The sequence below is a fragment of the Nomascus leucogenys genome, chromosome 10 (genome assembly GCF_006542625.1).
Source record: "Nomascus leucogenys isolate Asia chromosome 10, Asia_NLE_v1, whole genome shotgun sequence".
Lineage (NCBI taxonomy): Eukaryota > Metazoa > Chordata > Mammalia > Primates > Hylobatidae > Nomascus > Nomascus leucogenys.
The window spans coordinates 59313963-59326443 of record NC_044390.1 but is presented as its reverse complement, the minus strand read 5'-3'; the positions used below and the strand labels follow the sequence as shown (position 1 = coordinate 59326443).

The following is a 12481-nucleotide window of genomic DNA, read 5'->3' as shown; positions in this document are numbered from 1 at the left end:
GATGACTTAAAAAAGGCAGTGCCACAGATTTGGACACTTGAAAAATTTGCAGTAGTTTTTTTTTAATTTTTTTATTTTTTTGAGACGGAGTCTTGCTCTGTCGCCCAGGCTGAAGTGCAGTAGCACCATCTCGGCTCACTGCAAGCTCCACCTCCCGAGTTCACACTATTCTCCTGCCTTAGCCTCCCGAGTAGCTGGGACTACAGGCACCCGCCACCATGCCCGGCTATTTTTTTGTATTTTTAGTAGAGACGGAGTTTCACTGTGTTAGCCAGGATGGTCTCAATCTCCTGACCTCATGATCCACTTGTCTCAGCCTCCCAAAGTGCTGCGAATACAGGTGTGAGCCACTGCGCCTGACCTGCAGCAGTTTTTCAATAGGCAAAAGTGTTACGAAAGTTCATCATCCTCAAGTAAGATCCTTCGATGGAACAAAGCCTCCATGACACCCATGGAATAACATGCCAACAAAGAGTGCAAGATTTTTTTTGATGACTCAAAAAAAAAAAAGAACAAAAGAAAAACTAGCTTCCTACACTTCTCACTAAGCACCTGCAAATATAAACACAGAGCTTTCCATGGTTAAGGATCTGCAGCCCTGAAGCTGAACAGATCTTGACATTAGTATTATTTGGCCTCCTCCAACAAGTCAACATCTGCATCAGAACCTAGTTCTTCCAACACTGATGATCATCCTGATATTCTGCCAAGATTCAAGTTAGTCTGATGTCTCATTGCTTATCTATAATGCTACAACACATGACAATGTTAGGCACCATCCAGCAATCATCATCATCATTATACTTGGGTTATCAAGAGGGAAGCAGGATTTTGATGAGTGTTAACATGCTCATTCAGGTCACAAAACAAAAGCAATCTGTGAATGTTAAAACAAAGAAATTTTAATGTTCTGGGTGACATATACTATGTAGGTGGGCCTGCAATCGTTGTGTCTGCATTGAACATGTACAGACTATTTTTCTTGCATGATTCTCTAAACAATACAATCAAACAACTATTTACATAGCTTTTATAATGCATGAGGTATTAAAAGTCATCTAGAGATGATTTACACAGTATACTGGAGGATATGCATAGGTTACATGCAAATATGCCATATAACAGAGGACTTGGCATCTGTGGATTTAGGGGGTGCTGGAACCAATCCCCTGCAATATATTGGGGGATAACTGTATTTAAAAAATTGAAACTACTTAAGGCTTTATCCCATGTTTACATTCATAGGGTCTATCTCCAAAGTGAGCTCTTTCAAGTTTCTGAAATTAAAGTACTGAATGTTTTCCAACATTCCATACATTTAGAGAGTATCTTTCCAGTGAGTCCTTTTATGTCTATGCAAGGAACGGAGAGAACTCAATGCTTTCCCACATTCCTTACATTCATACAGCTTCTCTCCAGTGTGAGTTTTTTCATGTCCTCGAAGGAAACGGGAACGAGTGAAGGCTTTACCACATTGTAGACATTCATAGGGTTTCTCTCCAGTGTGAATTCTTTCATGTCGTAGAAGGCAAGTGAGCCAAGAGAACGCTTTCCCACATTCCTTACATTCATACGGCTTCTCTCCAGAGTGAATCCTTTCATGGACTTTTAAGTTACTGAAATGACTGAAGGCTTTCCTACATGTTTTACACTCATAAGGTTTTTCTACTGTGTGGGTCCTTTTATGTTGAGAAAGGTATTTGAAACAACTGAATGCTTTCCCACATTCCTTACACTCATATGGCTTCTCTCCAGTATGAGTTGTCTCGTGATTTTGAAAAGAAGAGAGATCACTAAAGGCTTTCCCACACTGACATTTATAGGGTTTCACTCCAGTGTGAGTTGCTTCATGTCTTCGAAGGGAACCGGCAAGACTGAAGGCTTTACCACATTGTTTACATTGATAGGGTTTCTCTCCAGTGTGAGTCCTTTCATGTCTTTGAAATAAACTGGGACAACCAAAGGCTTTCCCGCATATCTTGCATTTCTGGGGTCCATCTCCTGTGTGTGTTATCATGTGACTTCGAAAGCTCGAGCTATGAGATAACACTTTCCCACACTGCTTACATTCATAGGGTTTCTCTCCAGTGTGAGTAGTTTCATGATTTCGAACTGAACTAGGACAATCAAAGCCTTTCCCACATATCTTACATTTATGTGGTCCATCTCCAGTGTGCCTTATCATGTGTCTTCGAAAGCTTGTGTGATGATAAAACGTTTTCCCACATTGCTTACATGCATAGGGTTGTTCTCCCGTGTGAGTCCTTTCATGTAGTCGAGTGTAATAGTAACAGCTGAAGGCTTTCCCACATTGTGTACATTTATAGGGTTTCTCTCCGGTGTGAGTTCTTTCATGTCTTAGATAGGTACTATAATCAGGAAAGGCTTTGGAACACTGCTTACATTCATACGCTTTCTCTCCCGTGTGGATTCTTTCATGTCTTAGATAGGAACTGTAAAAAGGGAAGGCTTTAGAACACTGCTTACATTCATACGGTTTCTCTCCAGTGTGCGTTCTTTCGTGCAAATGAAATAAACTGGGCCAAACAAAGGCTTTCCCACACAACTTACATTTATAAGGTCCATCTCCATGGTGTGCCGCCATGTGTCTTCGGAGGTTTCCAAGAGAACTAAAGGTTTTTGCACATTCTTTACAATCGAAGGGTTTCTTTCCGGAGGGGGGCCTTTCATGTGTCTGAAAGGAGTGCTGATGACTGATGGCTTTCCCACGTTGTTTATGTGTATATGGCTTCTCTCCATATTCCTGATGCTCACATGATTTGTGTCCAGCGTCAACTCTGATGTTGCAATTAAGAGATGAATGACCCAAGACGACTTCTCCACACTCACTGCTGTCACATGGATTTACTCGAGGAGTGTTCTTGTTCACAATACTATCTGGAATCTGGCCAAAAGTTTCTCCACATTGACTGTCATCTTTAATTTCACATGTATGACTTCTGTAACAAATAAGAAATATATTACTAAAGGTATGTTTATAAGTGATTTTCTATGTATTGAAGTACTAGATTTACATTTGTAACATTATCATGCAAAGTACAGGCTTCATCCCCTGTTTGAAGTGAAATGACAGTGCTGTGTAAGATGGTCCCATCACAGCTATTAGCAAAACCGTGATATTCACATGGAGATTCTTTCTTTCTTTTTTTTTTTTTTTTTAAGATGGAGTTTTACTCTTGTTGCCCAGGCTGGAGTGCAATGGCACAATCTTGGCTCACTGCAACCTCTGCCTCTTGGGTTCAAGCAATTCTCCTGCCTCAGCCTCCCAAGTCGCTAGGATTATAGGCATGTGCCACCACGCCCAGCTAATTTTGTATTTTTAGTAGAGACAGGGTTTCGCTATGTTGGCCAGGCTGGTCTCAAACTCCCGACCTCAGGTGATCCACCTGCCTTGGCCTCCCACAGTGCTGGGATTACAGGCGTAAGCCACTGCTCCTGGACCACATGGAGATTCTTAATACCATTTCCAAGGGAACTATTTTGCAAAGACTGAATAGCTATGTCACATTTAACTATATGTTCCTGGGGAAAATTTTTTTTTATAGAGATGGGGATCTCACTATGTTGCCTAGGCTGATCTCAAACTCCTAGGCTCAAGTAATCCTCCCACCTTGGCCTCCCAAAGTGCTGGGATTACAAGTGTGAGCCACTGTGTTTGGTCAGAAAAAGAATTATTAGAATGAATAAATTTAAGCTGGGCTTGTTCATTTTCTCTGCTTGTTTTTAAAATTTTCTTATTCTATGAACCACTGCAGGGACATAGCTTTCTTTTGTGAGTGCAAATTACCTTAGATTTCTCCTGGCATTTTGGCACTGATCTCCAATGTTCTGGTCCTCCCATTTCATTTCTAAAAGGTAGACCCAGGAAAATCACTAAAAATGTTTACAAAATTACAGAAAAACTCTAAGATTTTACGTGTACTGCAATCATGCGTGATTCATTCACCAAAGTACACGTGACTCTTCAACAACACAGGTTTGAACTGCACAGCTCCACTTATACATGAATGTTCTTCAGTCTCTGCTACCCCTGGGGCAGCAAGACCAACCCCTCCCCTTCCTCAGCCCACTCAGTGTGAAGACAACCAGGGTGAAAACCTTTATGAAGATCTACTTCCACTTAATGAATACTAAATATAGTTTCTCATCTTTTTTTTTTTTTTTTTTTTTGAGACGGAGTCTCGCTCTATTGCTGAGGCTGGAGTGCAGTGGTGCGATCTCAGCTCACTGCAAGCTCTGCCTCCCGGGTTCATGCCATTCTCCTGCCTCAGCCTCCCGAGTAGCTGGGGCTACAGGTGTCCGCCACCATGCCCGGCTAATTTTTTTTGTATTTTTAGTAGAGACGGGGTTTCACCATGTCAGCCAGGATGGTCTTGATCTCCTGACCTTGTGATCTGTCCACCTCGGCCTCCCAAAGTGCTGGGATTACAGGCGTGAGCCACCACACCCAGCTGGTTTCTCTTCTTATGATTCTCATCAACATTTTCCTTCCCTAGCTCACTTTATTGTGAGAGTACAGTATGTAATACATATGACATACAACATATGGATTAATCTAATGTTTATGTTATCAATAAGTGGGCCAGTCAACAATAGGTTATTAGTGGTCAAGTTGTGGGGGACAAAAAATGTTATTAGAGGATGTAAGACTGTTTGAGGGGCTGACACCTCTAAACCCTGTGTTGTTCAAGGGTCAACCATATCCCCTTTCCATATTTCAAATCATGAACAGCATTGATGACCAGGAAACGAATGTCTCTAATTGACTAAGTGAGGAGATGATGTCATCCTTACCTATACAGTCCAGGTTCCTAATGGTTTCCTGCATGACATTTCTGTAGAGACTCTTCTGTGATGGACCCAGCAAAGCCCACTCCTCTTGTGTGAAGTTCACAGCCACATCTTCAAAGGCCACTGAGTCCTGAAACATCCCACATGTGCAGAGGGGGAAGGTTGAGATGGACAGCACTGAGAATCCATACTCACTGCATAAACTTTGCATGATGCTGTGGTTTCCAAGCATTTATTCAATGACATAGAAAACCCACTCTTATTCTGTCTACACTCACTTTTTCCCACAAAGCCATTGTGATGCTTTAGTTGAATGTGTTTGGTAAAGTAACAGTCAAATAGGAACCTGCCTCTTGTTGGTGAGTTAAGTGAGTGAGTCTTACTGCCTGCGTCACCCCTGATGTCTGTTTCTACAGCGGTCTGTGTAGTTCTTGTCATGACAAAGTACAACTACCTGTTGTGTAGAAGAATTACCACTCCCAGTCCTGAAACTGCATATCTTGACAAATGCTCGTGTGCAAACTTGGATCTTTCATGGTGTCTAGGCACCGGATTAAGAAAGGAGTCCCACTAACGTAAATAATAACAGAAGCTAAGTGTGCCTAAACTGTTTATGCAAAATATAGGGGCCAGGCATGGTGACTCAGGCCTGCAATCCCGTCACTTTGGGGGCCAAAGTGGAAGGATCACTTAAGAACAGGAGTTTAGGACCAGCATGGGTAACATAGTGAGCACTTTTCTCAACAAAAAATAAAACTAGGTCTGACTCAGTGGCTCATGCCTGTAATCCCAGCACTTTGGGAGGCCAAGACAGGTGGATCACTTAAGCCCAGGAGTTTGAGACCAGCCTGGGCAACAGGGTGAGACCTTGTCTCTACAAAAAATACAAAAAAAATAGCAAGACGTGGTGGCGCATGCCTATAGTCCCAGCTACCCAGGATGCTGAGGTGAGAGGATCACCCAAGCCCAGGAGGTTGGGGCTGCAGTGAGCCGTGATCATGCCACTGTACTCCAGCCTAAGCAATAGAGTGAGATCCTGTCTCAAAAAATACAATAAAAGTAAAAAGTAAAAAACAAAAAATACATATATATATTTATATTTTTTGAACTTAACTCCTATTCCCCCTCTGAGAGTTTGGAAGTTTGTTACATGGTCAGCAGAGACAGAATACCTGTTAGCCACAGCACAAGTTAGAATGCTTGTGCTCTCCAAAACTCATGCTGAAACTTCATCCTCAATATGACAATAATGAAATGTGGGGCTTTAAGACTTGATTGGATCTTGAGGGTTTGGACCTCAGGAATGTACTAATCCATTCATAGATTAATGGCTTAATGAATAAATGGGGTATCTCAGGAGTAGGCCTAATGTCCTTATGAGAAGAGGAAGAGACCTGAATTAACACTGGGCCCCTGGCCATGTGATACCCTGTGCCACCTAGGGACTCTGCAGAGTCTCCACCAGCAAGGAGGCTCTTACCAGATGCTAAGCCTTGACCTTGGGCTTCTCAGTCTCCAGAAGTATAAAAAAATAGTGTTGTTTTTTTTTTTTAATAAATTACCCAGGCTCAGGTAATCCTGTTATAAGTAACAAAAAACAGACTAAGACAGTTATGAAGAAACACTCGACACTGGATCGATACTGGGGGACCCTAGTAGCTAACGTTTCACGTGTTTGGTTGCAACTTGTTACATAGGATATTTAGCCCATCCTATGCAATTACACTAAGAGAGAACATTTGGAACCTGGCAACTGGTTTCCTCTAGACCAAATGTAGTTAAGCATGACAAAAGACTAATAAAAAATACCTCACTATCTCAATGGAAAAATTGCAAATTTTTCATTGGATAATGACAAAGGAGGAGGAAAGACGGGGAAAGATTGCACATGTTCTAAGAAAAAACTCAACGTCACCTCTCATGATTATCTATAATATTTCCTAAATTCCTAAAGAGACTTTTAGCAGTCAACAAAGATTATATTACCAAATCTAATAAAAGTCACAAATGTCTGAAAAGGTTAAAAACCTTCTAACTGGCAGGGTGTGGTGGCTCACGACTGTAATCTCAGCACTTCGGGAGGCTGAGGGGGGTGGATCAAAAGGTCAGGAGATCGAGACCATCCTGGCCAACATGGTGAAACCTCGTCTCTACTAAAAATACAAAGAACATTAGCTGCGTATGGTGGCACACCTGTCATCCCAGCTACTCAGGAGGCTGAGGCAGGAGAATCACTTGAACCTGGGAGGCGGATACTGCAATGAGCCAAGATCATGCCACTGCACTCCAGCCTGGAGACAGAGTGAGACTCCATCTCAAAACAAACAAACAAACAAACACCAATAACAACAACAAAAAGAAACCGCCCAAAAAAACCTTCTAACCAAGAAAGTTACAGCTTTCCAAAAACAGATAAAGGATTTTGAAACTATAATATTCGGCATCCTATACTATTAACAGGGAGATAAACAAACAGAAAAAGGAAAGCAAAAAATGGTCGAAAAGCTTTGTGGAGTTTTTATTTGTCCTTGGCCCAATTCCTCCTTACATCAGAGCCAGTCTTGAAGACAGCAGACCAAGTTTTCAATGTGGATCCCTAGAGACAGCAGATCAGGTCTTACTTGCAAATTATTGCCTTTGTATTTTCCAGTTGGTACGAGGACTATCCAAACGTTTGAAACAGGCTCTCTTTTCTTTCTTTCTTTTTTTTTTTTTTTTTTTTTTTTTTTGAGACGGAGTCTCGCTCTGTCGCCCAGGCTGGAGTTCAGTGGTGCAATCTCGGCTCACTGCAAGCTCCGCCTCCCGGGTTCACGCCATTCTCCTGCCTCAGCCTCCTAAGTAGCTGGGACTACAGGTGCCCACCACCACGACCAGCTAATTTTTTTGTATTTATAGTAGAGACAGGGTTTCAACCACGTTATCCAGGATGGTCTCGATCTCCTGACCTCGTAATCTGCCTGGCTAGGCCTCCCAAAGTGCTGGGGTTACAGGCGTGAACCACCGCACCCGGCCAAGGCTCTCTTTTCCATTTCATCAGTGATGGAACCTAATCAGGGTCAAACTTGGCAAGAACTGCTTCAAAATGTTGCAAAATACACAGAAAGCCTGCAACCACCTGGAACAACAGATTACGATTAAGACGAACAGCAGACCTACTAAGTCTTGGGAAGAAAAGCTGGAGATAAAATTTCCTTCAGAAATTAGGGTACTGAAAAGCACCCAGGTATATTACAGCATACTTTTCTTATACTACCTGATCTAACAGATACAAATTTGTTTGAAATAATACTAGCAATGTATTGGGTAGTAACAGCTTCCAATAGGGCAAATGAATAACAGTGATGTTATATGAGATGGGAGGAAGGAATTTGGAACAGTAATACCAGCACTACTCCCAAAGCCAGTATAGCATTATTTGAAACTGAAGGTCCATTAGTTATAAATGGTAGACTACAAACTATAGGGAATTCACTAACAAAATTTAAGAAACAAGTAGACTTTCTATACTAATAGAAGCAAGCAAATAGAATCATAGAGAATGCTCAGTTAAAATGAAAGCAGAAAAAGTGGAGAAGTTGAAAAAACAGTCAAGTATAAGAATAGACAACAATTAACATATGTACATATTAATCCAATTATGTCAATACCACTTTGAATGTGTATTATCTCCATATACCAGTTAAAAAGACGTGTACTGGCTGAATAGAATAAAAAAACAAGGCTGGACGGGCACAGTGGCTCACGCCTGTAATCCCAGCATTTTGGAATGCTGAGGCGGGTGCCTTGCTTGAGGCCAGGAGTTTGAGACCAGCCTGGCTAACATGATGAAACCCTGTCTCTACAGAAAATACAAAAAAAATTAGCCAGGCGTGGCAGTGCGTGCCTGTAGTGTCAGCTACTTGGGAGGCTGAGGCATGAGAATCACTTGAATCCGGGAGGCGGAGGCTGCAGTGAGCCGAGATTGTGCCACCTCATTTCAGCCTGGGCAACAGAGCAAGACTCTGTCTCAAAAACAACAACAACAACAACAAATAAAACAAGGCCCAGCAATGTGTACATGAAAACCATTTTAAACTGAAAGATACAAATACATTAAATATAAAGGTATGGAGGAATATATGCCATTCTAGCCCTAATCAAAAGAAATATGGACTAGCTATTTTAAATTCAGATAAATCAGGTTTTAGGTCAAGGAAAGATACAAGGGATGAAGAGATTTCATAAAGATAAAGAAGTCAGTTATACAAGAAGACATAATAATCCTTAATATCTATGCTCATAAAACTAATCATCAAAATACATAAGGCAAAACTTATAAAACCACATGGCAAAATACACATGTACTAGATGGCTTCCCAGTACCTACTGGCTTTCGACGTGTGCTAACCTCTTCTTTCTGGGATCTCTAAATAATACATAGTTTCTGTTATTTCTTGCATTTTGTTGAGTTGCTTCCTCTGTGTCTTACCTGACCAATATACCTGAATCTAATTTCTACCCAGTCAGGGCTTTCTTTGTAAGATTATTTTGGCAGTGGCTATCTCGGTAGTAATAAAAGAAAAACTGGTTAGACAATGGGCCATAAGGTGTCTACCAGGAAAAACAAGTTTCCTCTAAGACGGAAACTTGGTCACTGGTCTGATATTTAGGCATTAGGTCACCTTGTACTATCCTACAAGTTACGTTTGGAAGGCTTTCAAATTAACCTGTTTGGGGAGGTCTTATGATCCAGGGCTTACATCTTGTCCCTGAGTAAAGAATTTTTTTTTTTTTCCTTTGAGACGGAGTGTTGCTCTTGTTGCCCAGGCTGGAGTGCAATCATATGATCTTGGCTCACTGCAACCTCTGTCTCCTGGGTTCAAGTGATTCTTCTGCCTTAGCCTCCTGAGTAGCTGGGATTACAGGCCTGTGCCATCATGCCCAGCTAATTTTGTATTTTTAGTAGAGACAGGGTTTCACCATGTTGGTCAGGGTGGTCTCGAACTCCCGACCTCAGGTGATCCGCCTGCCTCGGCCTCCCAAAGTGCTGGGATTACAAGTGTGAGCCACCGTGCCTGGCCGTTTTCTTATGCAAGAAAATAAAGTAGGTCCCAAAGGAAGAGACTGAGAAATTCAACTCTGAAAATTAAGAAGAGTTGTGCGTGACAGTTGTAAGTCACCTGTCATCCCAATACTCTGGGAGGTTGGGGTGGGAGGACTGCTTGAGTTTGAGACCAGCCTAGGCAACATGGCAAAACCTCATCTCTACAAAAAATTTAAAAATTAGCCAGGGATGGTAGCATGTGCCTGCAGTTCCAGCTACATAGGAGACTAAGGCAGGAGGATTGTTTGAGCCCAGGAATCTGAGGCTGTGGTGAGCCATGATCCCAGAACTGCACTCCAGCCTGGGTGACAGTGCAAGACACTGACTTAAAAATTAATTAATTAATTAATTAATGAGAAAATGGCTGAAAATTATTTCACAGTAGATGAAAGGCCATATAGAAAAAATGCTCAACACCAATGTTAATCAGTAAAAAGCAACATCTAATCACATGGAGATAAATATTTATAAGGAATAAACACACATGCACACATGGTCTGCCAGTTAATCCATACATGCCAACAGGTTTTCCTAGTACATTTAAATTTATCCATAATCTACAACCCAGCACATTTCCCCCCATATGTACAAAATGTATAGTGTTAGCATTTGGGGACAAAAACAAAGATGACATTGTCAACAAAGTCCAGCAAAAATGAAACAATTCAAGTCCTATGAGCCGTGGAATATGAGAGTGAAGTGGGTGACCCACGCCTCAGACAGCAGCACGAATCAAACAGACTGAGGCAAAGAAACTAAACAAAAACCGCCCGCGGCCGGGCACGGTGGCTCACGCCTGTAATCCCAGCACTTTGGGAGGCTGAGGCGGGAGGATCGCCTGAGGTCGGGAGTTCGAGACCAGCCTGACAAATATGGAGAAACCCTGTCTCTACTAAAAATACAAAATTAGCCAGGCGTGGTGGTGCATGCCTGTAATCGCAGCTTCTTGGGAGGCTGAGGCAGGAGAATTGCTTGAACTCGGCAAGCAGAGGTTGTGGTGAGCCGAGATCATGCCATTGCACTCCAGCCTGGGCAATAACAAGAGCAAAACTCCATTTCAAAAAAACAAAAAAACCTTTTCAGCATCATATTAATGGAATATTAAATGTAATATTAATTAATTGAAAACTCAGAAGAGAGAAAACTATGCATCTGGATTCATACATGATAAACATACACTGAGTAACAGTCGGTCAGTTAAAACTCTGACCTGTGGTGCCTCTGACTTCTGATAACAAAGGTGTGCTGTTCGCTGAACACCAACCAATTCTCCAGCAATAACTGGGTGTCCAATAGTTCAATTCTTATACCACCCAGAATTAACACAGATCCCACAAGTTTCTTGCTAGAGGGCTCAGTCCCACAACAGGCCCCCACTGCAGATGTCATTTGTAAGCCCCAGGAACTAACCTTTTAACCAACTGTGTATAAATACAACAGCACCATCCTCTGGTTCAATAACTGGCTAAAGGCCAGGCGCAGTGGCTCACGCCTGTAATCCCAGCATTTTGAGAGGCCAAGGCAGGTGGATCACCTGAGGTCAGGAGTTCGAGACCTGCCTGGCCAACACGGAGAAACCCCACCTCTACTAAAAATGCAAAATTAGCCAGGCATGGTGGCGCATGCCTGTAATCCCAGCTACTCAGGAGGCTGAGACAGGAGAATCGTTTGAACCCGTGAGGCAGAGGTTGCGGTGAGCTGAGATCGTGCCATTGCACTCCAGCTTGGGTAACAAGATTGAAACTCCGTCTCAAAAAAAAAAAAAAATTGGCTAAAACAACTCATGAAACTCAGCAAAACACTTTACTTAAGGTTACTAGTTTGTTATAAAGGATTTCTCAACAATAGCCAAGTGGAAAAGAGGTATTCAGCAAGGAAAAGGGCAGGGATGGGTAAAGCTTTCCCTTTTTTTTTTTTTTTTTTTTTGAGACGTAGTCTTGCTCTTTGGCCCAGGCTGGAATGCAGTGGTGTGATCTCGGCTCACTGCAAGCTCCGCCTCCCGAGCTCACGCCATTCTCCTGCCTCAGCCTCCTGAGCAGCTGGGACTACAGGCGCCTGCCACCACGCCCAGCCAATTTTTTTGTATTTTTAGTAGAGACGGGGTTTCACCATGTTAGCCAGGATGGTCTTGATCTCCTGACCTCGTGATCCACCCGCCTCGGCCTCCCAATGTGCTGGGATTACAGGCGTGAGTCACCGCGCCCAGCAAAGCTTTCCCTCTTGACACCACCTTCCTAGCACATCGACATGTTCACCAACCTGGAAGCTGTCCCAATGTCTTTGTTCAATACATTTTATACAACTTAATTTCTAGCCTCCCTCCATTTCCTGGGGTCAGAAGATGGGGCTTAAAGTTCCAGTCCTGTCATCATGTGTTTGCTCTTTCAGGTCACCAGTCCCCATCCTCATGTTAGTTACCTAGTGACCTCATGCTGAGTCACCTCATTAGCATAACTTCACCTAAGGTCTGACAAGAGCTTGCTGGGAATAACAAAACACATTCCCATCACTGGGAAAAATCCAAGGAGTTTAAGACTACTTTGCCAGGACCTAGAAATAATGACCAAGGCCGTGCGCAGTCGCTCA

General features: G+C 42.5%; 1 protein-coding gene and 1 pseudogene across 3 annotated transcripts in view; both read right to left on the bottom strand.

Annotated features, from left to right (window-relative positions):
- Nucleotides 1-880: 880 nt before the first annotated feature.
- ZNF823 (zinc finger protein 823) overlaps nucleotides 881-12481 on the bottom strand; it is a 17523-nt gene continuing 5922 nt past the window's right edge. Inside the window, exons 2-4 of one of the 2 annotated variants that reach the window (XM_030820749.1) lie at nucleotides 4816-4942; nucleotides 3809-3869; nucleotides 881-2960 (exon numbers count right to left, since the gene is read on the bottom strand). In XM_030820749.1, the coding sequence (XP_030676609.1) occupies nucleotides 1319-2960; nucleotides 3809-3869; nucleotides 4816-4942 (1830 nt within the window). In that variant the 3' untranslated portion in view covers nucleotides 881-1318. Of the gene's footprint in view, nucleotides 2961-3808; nucleotides 3870-4815; nucleotides 5266-12481 lie in introns of those variants that run through there. The other variant, XM_030820748.1, reaches the window with a different exon arrangement.
- Nucleotides 11872-12481, bottom strand: part of LOC100605838 — a 20514-nt pseudogene continuing 19904 nt past the window's right edge. The window contains exon 3 of the transcript XR_001116348.2: nucleotides 11872-11885. The product of XR_001116348.2 is annotated as a 40S ribosomal protein S24 pseudogene (transcript). The remainder of the gene's footprint in view (nucleotides 11886-12481) is intronic.